This window comes from Salvelinus alpinus, chromosome 35 (genome assembly GCF_045679555.1).
Source record: "Salvelinus alpinus chromosome 35, SLU_Salpinus.1, whole genome shotgun sequence".
Lineage (NCBI taxonomy): Eukaryota > Metazoa > Chordata > Actinopteri > Salmoniformes > Salmonidae > Salvelinus > Salvelinus alpinus.
The window spans coordinates 11,757,433-11,777,879 of NC_092120.1; the positions used below are offsets into that span (position 1 = coordinate 11,757,433).

General features: G+C 43.3%; 1 protein-coding gene across 5 annotated transcripts in view; it reads right to left on the reverse strand.

The window, feature by feature from the left end:
* Positions 1 to 2,887: 2,887 nt before the first annotated feature.
* Positions 2,888 to 20,447, reverse strand: part of LOC139564253 (fucolectin-1-like) — a 28,631-nt gene continuing 11,071 nt past the window's right edge. For all 5 annotated transcript variants that reach the window (XM_071383622.1, XM_071383625.1, XM_071383624.1 and 2 more), the window contains 4 exons: positions 11,085 to 11,379; positions 10,608 to 10,762; positions 3,738 to 4,020; positions 2,888 to 3,148 (listed from right to left, as the gene is read on the reverse strand). In XM_071383622.1, the coding sequence (XP_071239723.1) occupies positions 2,977 to 3,148; positions 3,738 to 4,020; positions 10,608 to 10,762; positions 11,085 to 11,379 (905 nt within the window). In that variant the 3' untranslated portion in view covers positions 2,888 to 2,976. The remainder of the gene's footprint in view (positions 3,149 to 3,737; positions 4,021 to 10,607; positions 10,763 to 11,084; positions 11,380 to 20,447) is intronic.

The following is a 20,447-nucleotide window of genomic DNA, read 5'->3' on the forward strand; positions in this document are numbered from 1 at the left end:
CACTTTAAATTACGTGCAGCTTATAAAGGCTTCCTAAAACCTTCATAAAGCCTTCATAATCACTACATAAATGTGTTACACATCATCTATAACCGTATGCCATGCTTTATAAAGGGTTCATAAATGTGGCATAACTGTTTGCCATAACCACCAATGTCTAAGGGGACAAAACTCACTATGTCAAATATGATACAAACCTGTGCTTTATAAAGGGTGGCATGAGCACGGCTTAATAAAGAGCTTATAAATCATATTAAATTGTGGCTTCACAAAGCATTTATAACCCTGTAATACATCTTGGTAGAACATTGCAACGGCAGGATATTGGGTTCGATTCAACACCCTATACGTAAAAAATGTATTCACGTATGACTGTAAGTCGCTTTGGATAAAAGTGTCTGCAAAATGTTATATATTATATTTCACTAAATCATTTCTACAATGGCCCAATCTCTTTCCCTCTTGGGTGCATAGTCAATATTGGACTTGACTTCAACTTCCCCCAAAATGCTGTGCTGCAGGAGAACACAGACTCTAAAGTGCAGTCATGCAAAGTAAAAAACATTCTTTTTTTTGTTGTTGTTGCCTACTTCTTTTTTTCCCCAAATTCCGTTTTCTTGTTTTTGTTTTTCCAGGTTTCAGATTTTCCCCATTCTTTCTGGTTTCCCCCAGTGTTTTCACACTTTCTTAATAGAAAAACAATGTTTAATTGTATGTGTTCACAACAATTCTTAAACCACATCAGGGTTTGACTTTTGAGGTCTGGGAAAAATCGAAGAAACTTATATTTTTAAGTGTAGTTGCCCTTTAATTCAGTGAGCATGCTCTGCACTGTTGTTTTGTTAGCAGGTTTTCTGTAGTGCAGTAAGCACACATGATGTGATCTGGCCGCCAATAGAATGGGTGGAGTAAAAGGCCGACCACATTCCATATTATTTAGAGCCCCATGAAATGACACCATGAAATGACACCATTCACAGCCCTGTGTAATGTTCAATGTAATGGCATTGCTGGACTTTTTGAAATGTCATGTATTTGTATTGTTTTAAAAATGTACAAATAAAATAAATGTACTGTATGGTTTAAACATTTCTTTAATGTTTACTTGTTTTATCTTTTAATGCCAATTCCCTAAGTGTTAATACAGTTGTGTTAACATCATTAAGCCATTATGCATGTGTTATGAATGACCAAAGGTGTCTGACGTTATAGTAAGTACAGCGTCATATGATATAAGGCATTTATGCATGTGTCATAAATGACCAAAGTAGATTGACTTTAAATGAAGTACAGCGTCATACGAAGGTGTCTCATTTCAAACTAATTATTACTGGACACTACATGAAGTGTTAATAAATAGGTGATTAAAGTTCTGCTGATTTATTAAGTTTATTAAGTTTCTCTCATGATCCACAGGTTACTGAAGGGTGCGAGAGGTATTAAATGGGTTGATGGACCTGCAAAGCTTGTGTTTATGTGTCAGAACCAAGATGATTTGGAGTAGTCCAACCTGAGACTACTGCACCAGCTAGTCCTCTTCTGTTCCCGTGCTGGGGACCAGGGCTTGATTACAACATGTTACAATGGTGCAGACATTTTGTGGCTGATCTTTCAGCGGGGAAGTGGGTGAATGTGTCAAAGACTTGACAGGGCCCAGCACTGTGCAGTATGGCTCGTTATGTTGTTGTGTCAAAGACTTGACAGGGCCCAGCATTGTGCAGTATGGCTCGTTATGTTGTTGTGTCAAAGACCTGACTGGGCCCAGCACTGTGCAGTATGGCTCGTTATGTTGTTGTGTCAAAGACCTGACTGGGCCCAGCACTGTGCAGTATGGCTCGTTATGTTGTTGTGTCAAAGACTTGACAGGGCCCAGCACTGTGCAGTATGGCTCGTTATGTTGTTGTGTCAAAGACCTGACTGGGCCCAGCACTGTGCAGTATGGCTCGTTATGTTGTTGTGTCAAAGACCTGACTGGGCCCAGCACTGTGCAGTATGGCTCGTTTTTGTTGTTTGCATGTTTGTGTACTGAGGAACATGTAACTTGGTTCCAGAAGAAAGACACTTTCAATTTCTTTAGATTGGGGTCTTTCATCAATGTAAGTGTTTCTTTGTGTAATGTTGTTCCCAGGCTATTGCTCACACAGCACATTGAAGCCTGGGATATCAACCATTCAAAATTGGGCTTAGTGGGAGTGACCATAGAATTCTATAGCAGTGACCTTACTGAGTAAAGTATTTGTCATCGTCACTCCTTAACAGAGTCAAAAAGTCATCATTTTGGCTAAACCCTGCCCATTTCCACACTTTATCTTGTTAAAATGTGATTTGAAACCTAACCCTGACTAATGAAGGCCAAGTTTGATGCAATGGTCCATCAGACCTTCTGAGCATTTGGGCGGAAGTGTCTGGGAACGAGATTAGGTGTAATGTGACTAAGATGACATCCCTTTAGAGCTTTTGCCATCCTTCAGCACGTTACCCTTTATAAAGCACATGTTAATATCATATTTGACTTAGTGGGTTATATCACATAAGATATAGGTGATTATGTCACACAGTTATGCCACATTTATGAACCCTTTATAAAGCATGACAGATGGTTATAGATGCTTTGTAAACATTTATGTACCGCTTGTGAATGCATTTTTAAGGCTTTATGAAGCCTTTATAATCTGAACGTCATTTAAAGCGGGACCATTAATTCTAACATAATAGCATTATTATTGCAGCATTACATGCATTTCAAGGTATGAATGATAACTGTCTAACCAATAATTAGGCCACATAATAATTAATGAAAGTTGTTCTTAAAAAGTGTTACAAAAAGTGTTAGCTAATTTATACCCAAACATCCAAAAACAGTGTGCAAGAAGAACTTCCAGAATAGTGATAGTATACTAAAAAGTGTAATTGTTTTCGTAAGACAATACAGCCCACAAAACATTGCAGGGTTCTGTTAAGAGTTAATGATGTGATTTAGTTACATGTAGGCCCAGTCCCATCCAGGGGTGACCCGTACACCTCCACCTCACACAAGGTCAGGTACTCCTTCCTCCCTGGAATGACCACGTTGACATATCGACCCTCCATGCCGTTACACTGGAAAGTGCTAGAATTGCCACCAGGGATAGAGGAGATCACAGCACACCTGCAGGATAACACAGAAACAAACTACTATAGCAACTTCTGATCAACTTCAAATTGCTATCTAGCCACTATCTCTAGCCGTCCATCTGCAGTTCAAACAATAACAAAGCGGACACCCCGCCATTGTTTTGGTAAAAAGCTGAGGGATGAGGCTGGATTAATGTATCCTCTTTCAAATTCCTATGGATGCAAGGACTGACCAACCATGATATCAAAATTATAGTTTTAACAATGTTTTGAGACAACACAGTGTTTATTTAAATCTACATTGTTTACAAATATTGGAGTAAAACAAGTTTATATTTTGGGTTCTGATGAGTGTTGAACTAAGTTCATGAGGTATTTATGAGCTACATACTTCAAGAATCAATTGGTATAAAATCGTTAATTTTAAAGTAAAAAAATGAATGTACCAAACGCAGATTACCCCTTTAAGGTACCCGGTAAGTAAAGTAGGCAGGATAAATGTACTAATATGGTCATAGCTCCACCTTGCCTTCTGATAGGTTAGGTAGGTTTTCCATAATTTTTTGCTTCAACTAATCTTTAAAACGTATAAAAAGGACCTCAACTCTCCTACAGTAATTCACCTAGGATTATTGATGCCGTTGTCTTTCAGGGAATCTCCAATGCAAATCTCAGCTCCATTGAGTCTGCTGGGAACACTGTCGACTGTGTTGGTGATGATGATGGAGAACACTTTGTAGGTCTTCAGAAGGTCCACCCTCCACCAGGCGTTGATGTCCTGTAGAGTGTGGGTGCAGGACCCTCCTATCCAAATAGCGTTGCGATTCCCGTCAATAGCATTGCCTGGAATGCCAAACCCATACAAAGACGACTGGGTGGCCTTTCCATATAGAGCCACATTATCTCCTGGACAAAATAGAGCATAATGCACATTAACTATCATCTTATCAAACAATAATTGGAACTTGTGTAAGCATATTCATGCACTGTAATCATAGAGATGAATGTTTAGACTATGATTACAGAGAATGTAACAACAATTGTACTTATAACACACTGTTCATAATCTATATATACATATATACATTGGGGAGAACAAGTATTTGATACACTGCCGATTTGGCAGGTTTTCCTACTTACAAAGCATGTAGAGGTCTGTAATTTTTTATCATAGGTACACTTCAACTGTGAGAGACGCAATCTAAAACAAAAATCCAGAAAATCACATTGTATGATTTTTAAGTAATTAATTTGCATTTTATTGCATGACATAAGTATTTGATACATCAGAAAAGCAGAACTTAATATTTGGTACAGAAACCTTTGTTTGCAATTACAGAGATCATACGTTTCCTGTAGCTCTTGACTAGGTTTGCACACACTGCAGCAGGGATTTTGGCCCACTCCTCCATACAGACCTTCTCCAGATCCTTCAGATTTCAGGGCTGTCGCTGGGCAATACGGACTTTCAGCTCCCTCCAAAAGATTTTCTACTGGGTTCAGGTCTGGAGACTGGCTAGGCCACTCCAGGAGCTTGAGATGCTTCTTACGGAGCCACTCCTTAGTAGCCCTGGCTGTGTGTTTCGGGTCTTTGTCATGCTGGAAAACCCAGCCACGACCCATCTTCAATGCTCTTACTGAGGGAAGGAGGTTGTTGGCCAAGATCTCACGATACATGGCCCCATCCATCCTCCCCTCAATACGGTGCAGTCGTCCTGTCCCCTTTGCAGAAAAGCATCCCCAAAGAATGATGTTTCCACCTTCATGCTTCACGGTTGGGATGGTGTTCTTGGGGTTGTACTCATCCTTCTTCTTCCTCCAAACACGGCGAGTGGAGTTTAGACCAAAAAGCTAAATTTCTGTCTCATCAGACCACATGACCTTCTCCCATTCCTCCTCTGGATCATCCAGATGGTCATTGGCAAACTTCAGATGGGCCTGGACATGCGCTGGCTTGAGCAGGGGGACCTTGCGTGCGCTGCAGGATTTTAATCCATGACGGCGTAGTGTGTTACTAATGGTTTTCTTTGAGACTGTGGTCCCAGCTCTCTTCAGGTCATTGACCAGGTCCTGCCGTGTAGTTCTGGGCAGATCCCTCACCTTCCTCATGATCATTGATGCCCCACGAGGTGAGATCTTGCATGGAGCTCCAGACCGAGGGTGATTGACCGTCATCTTGAACTTCTTCCATTTTCTAATAATTGCACCAACAGTTGTTGCCTTCTCACCAAGCTGCTTGCCTATTGTCCTGTAGCCCATCCCAGTCTTGTGCAGGTCTACAATTTTATCCCTGATGTCCTTACACAGCTCTCTGGTCTTGGCCATTGTGGAGAGGTTGGAGTCTATTTGATTGAGTGTGTGGACAGGTGTCTTTTATACAGGTAACGAGTTCAAACAGGTGCAGTTAATACAGGTAATGAGTGGAGAACAGGAGGTCTTCTTAAAGAAAAACTAACAGGTCTGTGAGAGCCGTAATTCTTACTGGTTGGTAGGTGATCAAATACTTATGTCATGCAATAAAATGCAAATTAATTACTTAAAAATCATACAATGTGATTTTCTGGACTTTTGTTTAGATTCAGTCTCTCACAGTTGAAGTGTACCTATGATAAACATTACAGACCTCTACATGCTTTGTAAGTAGGAAAACCTGCAAAATCGGCAGTGTATTAAATACTTGTTCTCCCCACTGTATATATACACTACTAGTCAAAAGTTCGGACACACCTACTCATTCAAGGGTTTTTCTTTATTTTTTACTATTTTCTACATGTAGAATAATAGTGAAGAAATCAAGCTATGAAATAACACATATGGAATCATGTAGTAACCAAAAAAGTGTTAAACAAATCAAAATATATTTTAGATTCTTCAAAGTAGCCACTCTTTGCCTTGATGACAGCTTTGCATTCTCTCAACCAGCTACATGACGTAGTCACCTGGAATTATTTTCCACCAGTCTTGAAGGAGTTCCCACATATGCTGAGCACTTGATATCTGCTTTTCCTTCACTCTGCGGTCCAACTCATCTCAATTGGGTCTAGGTTGGGTGATTGTGGAGGCCAGGTCATCTCATGCAGCCCTCCATCACTCTACTTCTTGGTCAAATAGCCCTTACACAGCCTGGAGGTGTGTTTTTGGGTCATTGTCCTGTTGAAAAACAAATGATAGTCCCACAAGAGCAAACCAGATGGGATGGTGTATCGCTGCAGAATACTGTAGTAGCCATGCTGGCCTTGAATTCTAAATAAATCACAGACAGTGTCACCAGAAAAGCACCTCCATACCATCACACCTCCTCCTCCATGCTTCACGGTGGGAACCACACATGCAGAGATCATCCGTTCACCTACTATGCGTCTCACAAAGACACAGTGGTTGGAACCAAAAATCTCACATTTGGACTCATCAGACCAAAGGACAGATTTCCACCGGTCTAATGTCCATTGCTCATGTTTCTTGGCCCAAGCAAGTCTCTTCTTATTATTGGTGTCCTTTAGTAGTGGTTTCTTTGCAGCAATTCGACCATGAAGGCCTGATTCACTCAGTCTCCTCTGAACAGTTGATGTTGAGATGTGTCTGTTACTTGAACTCTGTGAAGCATTTAATTGGGCTGCAATTTCTGAGGTAACTCTAATGAACTTATCCTCTTCAACAGAGGTAACTCTGGGTCTTCCTTTCCTGTGGCGGTCCTCATGAGAGCCAGTTTCATCATAGCCCTTGATGGTTTTTGCGACTCCCCTTGAAAAAAAATTCAAAGTTCTTGACATTTTCCGTATTGACTGACCTTCATGTCTTAAAGTAATGATGGATTGTCGTTTCTCTTTACTTATTTGAGCTGTTATTGCCATAATATGGACTTGGTATTTAACCAAATAGGGCTATCTTCTGTATACCACCCCTAACTTGTCACAACACAACTGATTGGCTCAAATGCATTAAGAAGGAAAGAAATTCCACAAAATAACTTTTAACAAGGCACACCTGGTGACTACCTCATGAAGCTGGTTGAGAGAATGCCAAGAGTGTGCAAAGCTGTCATCAAGGCAAACGGTTGCTACTTTGAAGAATATCAAATATAAAATCTATTTTTGTTTAACACCTTTTTGGTTACTACATGATTCCATATGTGTTATTTCATAGTTTTGATGTCTTCTCTATTATTCTACAATGTAGAAAATAGAACAAATAAAGAAAAACCCTGGAATGAGTAGGTGTGTCATGAGCTGGCGAACACCCAGAGAAATGATTATATGAAGAGGTGCTGACTAACGGCGAATAAACTATAAGCTCTAAAAAATAATAAAGAGAGCCACACACTCCATATACTGTATAAACTCCCAGTCATTTTTGGGGTAAATCACCAACGTTTCGGCATCACTGTGCCTTCTTCAGAGTAATGTTATGAATGCTTGAACCAGGTTATGTAGACAAACAGTGCAATTAATGCAACCAGTGACAATAGTGAGGGGTGTGTCATAATTATTATGTTTATTAGAATGAATTGAGTGAAACTGTTAAAAAACAATTGTTTATAGCATATTGAATATATTAGGCTATTGTTATCATACGTGTCGAGCCACTGAGGTATCAGGCAGCAGTGGTGAGAGAGGCACTGATTTAGGTGAGGGATCAAACCAAAGACCCTATGATAAAGATTGATGCCCAGTCCTTGTCAGAGGAGGTGGGATCATACCGCTTCAGCATCTGTACAGTGGTGTGGTATGACATCTTTAGCCAGATCCAACATGTGAGCAAGCTGATGCAGTCTCCCAGTATGCATGTGGATGTTGCAGTCTTCTCAGAAAGACAGAGAGAGGTCTCAGCGACTACAGGGCCACAGGCTTTATGACTGCACAAACGTCAGCCAAGGATATTTGCGAGGGTATGAATGTAAAGGCCGTTCTACCACAAAAAAGGCAGAGGTCCACAAAACGGCACTTTTCATACAAATCTTTTGATGAGCCTTTGAGTGATGCCCTGAAGAAGCTGGAGGTGACATTGTTCAACGTCGTTGTTGATGCTGCAACCTCAGCCCTTCAGGAAAGATTTTCCACATTGGAAAATGTGGGAGAGAAGTGCTGTCAACCTTCCAAAGTCTCTCAAATGAGGAGCTGACAGAACAATGTGAGGCCCTCAGTGTAACACTGCACTATAAAGAACACTCAGACTTGGACGGCAGAGAGCTTGCACAGGAACTGAAGAACTTGCCTGACTTGCCTTCGAAGACCATGACCCTGCTTGAGCTGCTGATATTTATACACGAAAGGGAGTTCTCAGAAATGTATCCAAATTTGTGGACTGCTCTCATATTTTGTCTTACTCTTCCAGTGACCGTAGCTGAAGCAGAGAGGAGCTTGTCAAAGCTGAAGCTCATCAAATCCTACCTGAGGTCCACCATGCCACAGGAACGCCTTAGTGGCCTTGCTGTCATCAGTATTAACCATGCAATTGTTGGGCAGATTTCTTATGAGGATGTAATTAATGACTTTGCATCAAGGAAGGCAAGAAAGGTCAGGGTTTAGATGGCAGTTGTGCAATTTAGTTTGTGTGTTTCTTGTTTGAAGTGCATTAGTGTAATAATCAGGTTCTCTTCTTCATAAGTGTGTTATTCTATTTGTGTATTTGTGTGATATAGGATTTGTGCAATTTAGTTTTATTTGTGTGGTTTTTGTTAGCAATAGGATAATAGTGTAATAATTCGATTCTCTTTTTTATTTATATACTACAATTTGTTTATATTTGTCTTTGTTGCTTCTTTTTGATATATTTTATGATTATTTATTTTGTGTTGTTCCAAATGTCTGAATAAAAATGACAGTTAAGGGGCGCTGAAGGGGAGGTTCGCCCAGGGAGCCATACAAGCTAGAACCGCCACTGTTGGTACAGTATAAGTAAAATACACTGCTCAAAAAAATAAAGGGAACACTTAAACAACACAATGTAACTCCAAGTCAATCACACTTCTGTGAAATCAAACTGTCCACTTAGGAAGCAACACTGATTGACAATAAATTTCACATGCTGTTGTGCAAATGGAATAGACAAAAGGTGGAAATTATAGGCAATTAGCAAGACACCCCCAATAAAGGAATGGTTCTGCAGGTGGTGACCACAGACCACTTCTCAGTTCCTATGCTTCCTGGCTGATGTTTTGGTCACTTTTGAATGCTGGCGGTGCTTTCACTCTAGTGGTAGCATGAGACGGAGTCTACAACCCACACAAGTGGCTCAGGTAGTGCAGTTCATCCAGGATGGCACATCAATGCGAGCTGTGGCAAAAAGGTTTGCTGTGTCTGTCAGCGTAGTGTCCAGAGCATGGAGGCGCTACCAGGAGACAGGCCAGTACATCAGGAGACGTGGAGGAGGCCGTAGGAGGGCAACAACCCAGCAGCAGGACCGCTACCTCCGCCTTTGTGCAAGGAGGTGCACTGCCAGAGCCCTGCAAAATGACCTCCAGCAGGCCACAAATTTGCATGTGTCAGCATATGGTCTCACAAGGGTTCTGAGGATCTCATCTCGGTACCTAATGGCAGTCAGGCTACCTCTGGCGAGCACATGGAGGGCTGTGCGGCCCCACAAAGAAATGCCACCCCACACCATGACTGACCCACCGCCAAACCGGTCATGCTGGAGGATGTTGCAGGCAGCAGAACGTTCTCCACGGCGTCTCCAGACTCTGTCACGTCTGTCACATGTTCTCATGTGCTCAGTGTGAACCTGCTTTCATCTGTGAAGAGCACAGGGCACCAGTGGCAAATTTGCCAATCTTGGTGTTCTCTGGCAAATGCCAAACATCCTGCACGGTGTTGGGCTGTAAGCACAACCCCCACCTGTGGACGTCGGGCCCTCATACCACCCTCATGGAGTCTGTTTCTGACCGTTTGAGCAGACACATGCACATTTGTGGCCTGCTGGAGGTCATTTTGCAGGGCTCTGGCAGTGCACCTCCTTGCACAAAGGCGGAGGTAGCGGTCCTGCTGCTGGGTTGTTGCCCTCCTACGGCCTCCTCCACGTCTCCTGATGTACTGGCCTGTCTCCTGGTAGCGCCTCCATGCTCTGGACACTACGCTGACAGACACAGCAAACCTTTTTGCCACAGCTCGCATTGATGTGCCATCCTGGATGAACTGCACTACCTGAGCCACTTGTGTGGGTTGTAGACTCCGTCTCATGCTACCACTAGAGTGAAAGCACCGCCAGCATTCAAAAGTGACCAAAACATCAGCCAGGAAGCATAGGAACTGAGAAGTGGTCTGTGGTCACCACCTGCAGAACCATTCCTTTATTGGGGGTGTCTTGCTAATTGCCTATAATTTCCACCTTTTGTCTATTCCATTTGCACAACAGCATGTGAAATTTATTGTCAATCAGTGTTGCTTCCTAAGTGGACAGTTTGATTTCAAAGAAGTGTGATTGACTTGGAGTTACATTGTGTTGTTTAAGTGTTCCCTTTATTTTTTTGAGCAGTGTATATGAATATAAGTTCTGACCAGTTGGGGCAAGGTAGCCGTAAACCTCCACTTCACAGAGTGTCAGAAGTCTATGCTGGCCTGGTAGAACCACAATCACATAACGTCCTTCGAAACTTGGGTCAAAAGCCAGGGTGAGAGAACTGCCGGCTGGAACGGAGGAAATTGTTTGAGCCCTGGAGACAGAAATGGGTTTTTACTGACCTCTGTCAAGATACTGCATCATATGCTATATAACTTTATTTAAACTAAATAAACAAGACACAGGAGATGATATGCTGATATCTACAACTGTGCCTGTGTTCTGGTGGTAACCTGTGAGTGGGGTTGAAACTTTTCACCAGCATTGCTTGATTCTATCTGTCCTGCCTGCATGGGTTTTTATCTACAGTATGTCCACTATGTATATTCTGGTCACTCTAATTGAGTTCTTCATGGACATAAACAGTAACAACACATTGTAAATGCAACTTAAAAAACCACAGTATCTTGACTCACAGAGGGTTATGAATGCCATTGTCCACTAAAGAATTTCCTATTCGTATCTCAGCCCCGTTAAGTCTCTCAGGAACAGCATCCCCTCTGTTGGTGACGGTGATGGAGGTGACTATGTAGGTATCAAGCAGGTCCACTCTCCACCAGGGGTTAGTGGATTCCTCAGTGGCAGTGCAGGACCCATGATGAAAATGTGAATCGCGGTTCCCATCAATGGCATTGGAGGCATGACTGTAACCGTGCCATATGCTCTCAATGAGGTCTGACTGTGTAGCTTTTCCACGCAAGGCAAGATTTCCTGCAGGGAAACATATCATTGAGTGAGTATAGAGGAGCAATTTAATGATGCTGTCAAAACAGAATAAACACGTGTTCTAATCTGCTGATAGTCCGGGGCTTTAGCAAAAAAAACAAATGTTTGGATATACTGTTAATTCAGTAACCAGATTGTTAGCTAACTAGCTAATGCGGTTACATGACTGAACAAGGTGTAAACAAATGCCCGACAGTATGCTCGGTAATATGAGTCATATCTTTTTATCTGTTTGTGCTAGAAACAATCTGTTTTCACTGTAGTAATGGTTCTGACTCTGCTTTCATAATGACAATGAAAGCAGAGTAACTTGATGACTGTGCCTGGTTTTGGTCAAGCGTGCTGCCTTCAAGAATGAGTCTGCTGTTTCTGAAGTTGGCAACCCCAGCATGGGCATACTGTACCCAGCATCTTACAACTTTCCCTGTTGGTCCCTTACCATTTTTCCTCAGGACATCTTTTTTATCTGAATAGCTAGATATAATTAATATTGAATGTAGGCTGTTGTACATAGCCGCGGGAAGAAGGGGTCCTGGGGGTGCTGCAGCAGCCCCTGAAAAATCTGAATAAAATATATATAAAGATGTATTTTTTTCACAAAAGTAGGGCACTGGGCCTTTACAACTCTTGTATTTAATATTGCAGCAACACAAAACTAAAATTGTCCCTGTAATCAAAATGACATGGAAAAGATGTCTAAAATAATATTTTCCAGACATTGAAGTTAGGTTAAATTTCGGTTCTGAATGAAAGGTGGAAATATGTATTTTCCGGACAATGAAATCAGGTTCATTTTTAGTTCTAAATTAAAGTTGAAAATATGTAGTTTATAGACGTCTATGTTTGGACCAAATCAAGGCTGGTCCAGACTGGACAAAATCTGAACCAAACAGTAATCTATGATTGGTTTAGATTTCCGGACCAGACCAAAAATCTACGTCCATGGACGTTGAAATCAAAGCCAGTCTGGCCTGTACCAAAAAAAGACTGCTGTCCTGTTTTTAGGAAATGTTGTTTGTTGTGGCTTACAAGCAGGTCAGCCACAAAGGGGAGAATTGTCGAGGCCTGGTGACAGATGGAGTCTACATCACGAGGTGATGGCTCCCTCTGCTGGACGTGCCAGGTCTCGACGAGCTCACCGGCCAGGACTAATTGGTGCTGATTGTGCTTTGTGAGTAATCAAGGGGCTGATTGCTCACCAGGTGGACGAGTCCCATAAAGCTGCCAGGAGAGCAGCACACGGGGAAGGTGACTGGGGGAAGAGAGGTTACTCCCGTATAGTCGTGCGCAGTCCTAGAGGTAATGGAGGGAGCTCAGTTTTGTTCCCCCCAGGATACAGCAAGACCCCGGCACCCATCAAATCAAACTTTATTTGTTACATGCGCCGAATACAAGTGTAGACCTTACCGTGAAATGCTTACTTACAACCCCTTAACAAACAGTGCAGTTCAAGAAGAGTTAAGAAAACATTTACCAAATAAACTAAAGTTAAAAATAATAAAAGTAACAACATAACAATAACAATCTACATCTGCATTGCTTGATGTTTGTGGTTTTAGGCTGGGTTTTTGTATAGCACTTTGTGACATCGGCTGATGTAAAAAGGGCTTTATAAATACATTTAATTGACTGATTGAGGTAATTTGAACATGTCGGTATGGGTGAAGTGACTGTTCATAGATAATAAACAGCGAGTAGCAGCAGTGTAGGCCATTTGATTAGTTGTTCAGTGGTCTTATGGCTTGGGGGTAGAAGCTGTTAAGGAGCCTTTTGGTCCTAGACTTGGTGCTCCGGTACCGCTTGCTGTGCGGTAGCAGAGAAAACAGTCTAGGGTGACTGGACAGGGTGACTGGAGTCTGACAATTTTATGGGCTTTCCTCTGACACCGCCTATTATATAGGTCCTGGATTGCAGGAAGCTTGGCCCCAGTGATGCACTGGGCCGTACGCATTACGCTCTGTAGCGCCTTACGGTCAGATGGTGAGCAGTTGCCATACCAGGCGAGATGCTCTCGATGGTGCAGCTGTAAAACTTTTTGAGGATCTGGGGACCCATGCCAAATCTTTTCAGTCTCCTGAGGGGGAAAAGGTTTTGTCGTGCCCTCTTCACGACTGTCTTAGTGTGTTTGGACCATGATAGATCATTGGTGATGTGGACACCAAGGAACTTGAATCTCTCGACCCGCTCCACTACAGCCCCGTTGATGTTAATGGGGGCCTGTTCGTCCTGCCTTTTCCTGTAGTCCATGATCAGCTCCTTTGTCTTGCTCACATTGAGGGCGAGGTTGCTGTCCTGGCACCACACTGCCAGTTCTCTGACCTCCTCCCTGTAGGCTGTCTCATTGTTGTAGGTGGTCAGGCCTACCACTGTTGTGTTGTAAGCAAACTTAATGATGGTGTTGGAGTTGTGTTTGGCCACGCAGTCGTGGGTGAACAGAGATTACAGGAGGGGACTAAGGACACACCCCTGAGGGGCCCCAGTGTTGAGGATCAGCGTGGCAGATGTGTTGTTGCCTACACTTACTACCTGGGAGTGGCCTGTCAGGAAGTCCAGGATCCAGTTGCAGAGGGAGGTGTTTAGTCCCAGGGTCCTTAGCTTAGTGATGAGCTTCGTGGGCACTATGGTGTTGAACGCTGAGCTATAGTCAATGAACAGCATTCTCACATAGGTGTTCCATTTGTCCAGGTGGGAAAGCGCATTGTGGAGTGCGATTGAGATTGCATCATCTGTGGATCTGTTGGTGCGGTATGTGAATTGGAGTGGGTCTAGAGTATCTGGGAGGATGCTGTTGATGTGAGCCATGACCAGCCTTTCAAAGCACTTCATGGCCACCGACGTGAGTGCTACGGGGAGGTAATAATTTAGGCATGTTACCTTCGCTTCCTTGGGCACAGGGACTATGGTGGTCTGCTTGAAACATGTAGGTATTACAGACTCAGTCAGGGAGAGGTTGAAAATGTCAGTGAAGACACTTGCCAGTTGGTCCGTGCATGCTTTGAGTACACGTCCTGGTAATCCATCTGGCCCCGCGGCTTTGTGAATGTTGACCTGTTTAAAGGTCTGCTCACATCGGCTACCGAGAGCGTTATCACACAGTCATCCAGAACAGCTGGTGCTTCAGTGTTGCATGCCTCGAAGCGAGCGTAAAAGGCATTTCGCTCGTCTAGTAGGCTCGCATCACTGGGCGGCTCTCGTCTGGATTTCCCTTTGTAGTCACACACAAGCCCTGCCACATCCGACGAGTGTCAGAGCCGGTGTAGTAGGATTCAGTCTTAATCCAGTATTGATGCTTTGCTTGTTTGATGGTTCGTCTAAGGCCATAGCGGGATTTCTTATAGGCATCCGGATTATATATAGGTGTCCGCTCCTTGAAAGCGGCAGCTCTAGACTTTTGCTCGATGCGGATGTTGCCTGTAATCGACGGCTTCTGGTTGGGACATGTACGCATGGTCACTGTGGGGACGACGTCGTCGATGCCCTTATTGATGGAGCCGATGACTGAGGTGGTATACTCCTCAATGCCATTGGATGAATCCCGGATCATATTCCAGTCTGTGCTAGCAAAACAGTCCTGTAGTGTAGCATTCCAGTCCTGTAGTGTAGCATGACCACTTCCGTATTGAGCGAGTCTATGGTGCTTCCTGCTTTAGTTTTTGCTTGTATGCAGGAATCAGGAGGATAGAATTATGGTCAGATTTGCCAAATGGAGGGCGGGGGAGAGCTTTGTATGCATCTCTATGTGGAATAAAGGTGGTCTAGAGTTTTTTTTCCTCTGGTTGCACATGTGACATGCTGGAAAATGTGGTAGAACTGATTTAAGTTTGCCTGCATTAAAGTCCCCAGCCACTAAGAGCGCCGCTTCTGGATGAGCATTTTCTTGTTTGCTTAAGGCCTTATAGAGTTGGTTGAATGCGTTCTTAGTGCCTGCGGTCCGTGTTGGTAAATAGGCGGCTAAGAATAACAGTTGAGAACTCTCTTGGTAGATAGTGTGGTCTACAGCTTATCATAAGGTACTCTACCTCAGGCGCGCAATACCTCAAGACTTCTTTAATATTAGACATTACTCACCAGCTGTTATTGACAAAAAGACTCACACCCCCACCCCCACCCCTCGTCTTACCAGACGTAGCTTCTCTGTTCTGCCAGTGCATTGAAAATGACAGCTCTATATTATCCGTGTCGTCGTTTTTAAGTTTTTAATGTCCCGTTGGTAGGATAATCATAATCGTAGATAATCAATTTTATTTTACAATGATTACTTTAGTAAGTAGAATTGATGGCAGTGGGAGTTTACTCGCTCGCCTACGGAGTCTCAAAAGGCAGCCCGATCTGTGTCATCTCTTCCTCTGTCTTTTTTTCATGCAAATGACGTGGATCTGGGCTTGTTTCTGGGAGAGCAGTATATCTTTCTCATCGGACTCGTTAAAGGAAAAAGCTTCTTCCAGTTCGTGGTGAGTAATCCCAGTTCTGATGTCCAGAAGTTATTTTCTGTCATAACCTGTCTGGGAACGGGGTTCCGCTAGCGGAAATTTGACTGGGAAATTTCTCAAACATACAAGTATTAGACACCATTTTAAAGATAAGATTCTCGTTAATCCAACCACAGTGTCCGATTTCAAAAAGGCTTTTCGGCGAAAGCAGAACATATCATTATGTTAGGTCAGCAACTAGTCACAGAAAGCATACAGCGATTTCCTCCAAAGAGAGGAGTCACAAAAAGCAGAAATAGAGATAAAATTAATCACTAACCTTTGATGATCTTCATCAGATGACACTCCCGGGACAACATGTTACACAATACATGTATGCTTTGTTCGATCAAGTTCATATTTATATCCAAAAACCTCAGTTTACATTTGGCTTTGCCTCCAAAACATCCCGTGAATTTGCACAGAGCCACATCAATTTACAGAAATACTCATAATAAACATTGATAAAAGATACAAGTGTTATTCACAGAATTAAAGATATACTTCTCCTAATGTAACCGCTGTGTCAGATTTCAAAAAAACTTTACGAAAAAAGCAAACCATGCAATAATCTGAGTACGGCGCTCAGAGACCAAAACAACTCAAACAGATATCCGCCATGTTGGAGTCAACAGAAGTCAGAAATAGCATTATAAATATTCACTTACCTTTGATGATCTTCATCAGAATGCACTTCCAGGAATCCCAGTTCCACAATAAATGTTTGATTTGTTCCATAAAGTTAATAATTTATGTCCAAATACCTCCTTTTTGTTTGCGCGTTTAGCCCAGTATTCCAAATTCATGACGCGCGATCACTAGGAGCAGACAAAAAGTTCCGTTACAGTCCGTAGAAACATGTCAAACGAAGTATAGAATCAATCTTTAGGATGTTTTTAACATAAATCTTCAATAATGTTCCAACCAGAGAATTCCTTTGTCTTCAGAAATGCAATGGAACTCAAGCTAACTCTCACGTGAACGAGCATGGTCAGCTCATGGCACTCTGGGAGAGACCTTACTGTCACGCCCTGACCTTAGAGATCCTGTTTATGTCTCTATTTTGGTTTGGTCAGGGCGTGAGTTTGGGTGGATATTCTATGTTCTATGTTTTCTATTTCTTTGTGTTTGGCCCGGGTGTGGTTCTCAATCAGAGGCAGCTGTCTATCGTTGTCTGTGATTGAGAACGATACTTAGGTAGCCCTTTTTTCCACCTGTCTTTGTGGGAAGTTGACTTTTGTTTAGGGAACATAGCCTTTAGCTTCACGGTTTGTTTTTGTAGTGTTTGTTGTTTTGTTCAGCGTCTTTTTCCAAATAAAGAGAAAATGTACGCTCACAACCTGCACCTTGGTCCTCTTCCTTTAACGGCCGTGACACTTACTCAATCCCCTCTCATTCGCCCCCACTTCATAGTAGAAGCATCAAACAAGGTTCTAAAGACTGTTGACATGTAGTGGAAGCCTTAGGATAGTGGAAGCCTTAGAGCAATATGACCCCATAGACACTGTGTATTCGAAAGGCCAAGAGTTGAAAAACTACAAACCTCAGATTTCCCACTTCCTGGTTGGATTTTTCTCAGGTTTTCGCCTGCCATATGAGTTCTGTTATACTCACAGACATCATCAAACAGTTTTAGAAACTTCAGAGTGTTTTCTATCCAAATCTACTAATAATATGCATATATTAGCAACTGGGACTGAGTAGCAGGCAGTTTACTCTGGGCACGCTTTTCATCCAAATGTGAAAATGCTGCCCCCTAGCCCAAACAGGATAAGAGACGGTAGCAGCAACATTATGTACAAAATAAGTTAAAAAAACAAGTTACAAACAACGCAAAAAACGAACAAAATAGCACAATTGGTTACGGGCATGTAAAACATCAGCCATCCTCTTCGGCACCAGCTTTCATTCAGAACACGGTATCCCGGAGAAGGTCTCCTGGAGGAGACTTATTCTTTTATTTCCGGTTGTTATTTAAATAAACACACTTGAAACCGATTTAATCCAACTTTGTCCGTTTCTGATCTGTGTAAACGTCTTGACCAAACCCCCTGGTCTGCCACATTGATAACATGTCAGCACATTTTTCATTTGATTTGGCGCCATTTAGCTTAGGCTATTTGATTGGAGAAACCTGCATGATCTAAAAAGTGTCTGTCTCATTACATTGTCATACTATCACGGCTCAGGCTAAGACCCAGATGCAGACACAGGAGGCGGATAGTACGAGTCTCAGAGTTTATTATAGTATAAGTACATAGTACACTCTTGTTGGAGGTGCGTCTTGGTGACTTCAGCTCAGAAAATTCCGCCATCTTTAATCTGCTACCATAGGTGGCCACCTAATCCTGCCTAATGAGCGGGCCGACCTTGCCTGATCCCAAGACAACAGTACCGCAGAAGGGACAGATGGAGCGGCCTCCTTGTCAGGTTCCATAGACATGGACATTGCCCACCGCTTCCGAGTATACTACTTGCCAATGTCCAGTCTCTGGACAACAAGGTAGGCGAAATTCGGGCAAGGGTTGCCTTCCAGAGAGACATCAGAGATTGTAACATTCAGTGTTTCACGGAAACATGGCTCTCTCGGAATATGTTGTCGGAATCGGTTCAGCCACCGGGCTTCTCCATGCATCGTGTCGACAGAGATAAACACCTCTCTGGGAAGAGGAAGGGCGGGGGTGTATGCTTCATGATTAACGACTCATGGTGTAATCATAACAACATACAGGAACTCAAGTCCTTCTGCTCACCCGACCTAGAATTCCTCATAATCAAATGTGGCCATATTACCTTCCAAGAGAATTCTTGTCAGTTATCGTAACAACTGTGTACAATCCCACTCAAGCAGACACCAAGATGGCCGTAAAGGAACTTCACTGGACTCTATGTAAACTGGAAACCATATATCCTGAGTCTGCATTTATTGTAGCTGGGGATTTTAACAAAGCAAATTTGAGAACAAGGCTACCTAAATTCTATCAGCATATTGATTGCACAACGCGCGGGGGTGATACACTCGACTACTGCTACTCTAACTTCTGCAATGCATACAAAGCCCTCCCCCGCCCTCCCTTCGGCTAATCTGACCACGACGCCATCTTGCTCCTACTGTCTTCTAGGCAGAAACTCAAACAGGATGTACCAGTGACTAGAACCATTCAGCGCTGGTCTGACCAATCGGAATCAATGCTTCAAGATTGTTTTGATGACGCAGACTGGGATATGTTCCGGTCAGCCTCAGAGAACAACATCGACCTATACGCTAACTCTGTGATTTAATTTATAAGGAAGTGCATTGGAGATGTTTTACCCACTGTGACTATTAAAACCTACCCTAACCAGAAACCGGGGATGGATGGCGGCTTTCGCACAAAACAGAAAGCGCGAACCACCGCATTTAACCATGGAAAGAGGTCTGGGGATATTGCTGAATATAAACAGTGTAGTTATTCCCTCCGCAAGGCAATCAAACAAGTGAAATGCCGGTACAAGGACAAAGTGGAGTCGCAATTCAACGGCTCAGACACGAGACGTATGTGGCAGGGTCTACAGGAAATCATGGACTACAAAAAGAAAACCAGCAATGTCACTGACACCGACTTCACGCTTCCAGACAATTTAAACACCACCTTTAACCGCTTTGAGGATAATACAGTGCCAACGTCACAGCCCGCTAACAAGAACTGCGCCCCCCCCCCCTTCTCCGTGGCCGACGTGAGTAAAACATTTAAACGTGTTAACCCTCGCAAGGCTGCTGGCCTAGACGGCATCCCTGGCCGCGTCCTCAGAGCATGCGCAGACCAGCTGAGGGTGTGTTTACGGACATATTCAATCGCTCCCTATCCCAGTCTGCTGTCCCCACATGCTTCAAGATTGCCACCATTGTTCCTGTACCAAAGAAGACAAAGATAACTGAACTAAATGACTACTGCCCCGTAGCACTCACTTCTGTCATCATGAAGTGTTTTGAGAGACTAGTCAAGGATCATATCACCTCCACCTTAGCGGCCACTCTAGACCCACTTCAGTTTGCATACCACCCTAACAGGTCCACAGACGATGCAATCGCCATCACACTGCACACTGCCCTATCCCATCTGGACAAGAGGTTGTACTTATGTAAGAATGCTGTTCATTGACTACAGCTCAGCATTCAACACCATAGTACCCTCCAAGCTCATCATCAAGCTGAAGGCCCTGGCCTCAACCCCGCCCTGTGCAATTGTGTCCGGGACTTTCTGACGGGGCACCCCCAGGTGGTGAAGGTAGGAAACAACAACATCTCCACCTCGCTGACCATCAACACTGGGGCCCCACAAGGGTGCGTGCTCAGTCCCCTCATGTACTCCCTGTTCACCCACGACTGTGTGGCCATACACGCCTCCAACTCAATCATCAAGTTTGCAGATGACACAACAGTAGTGGGCTTGATTACCAACAATGACGAGACAACCTACAGGGAGGAGGTGAGGGCACTCGGAGTGTGGTGTCAGGAAAACAACCTCTCATTCAATGTCAACAAAACAAAGGAGATGATCGTGGACTTCAGGAAACAGCAGAGGGAGCACCCCCCCCCCCCCT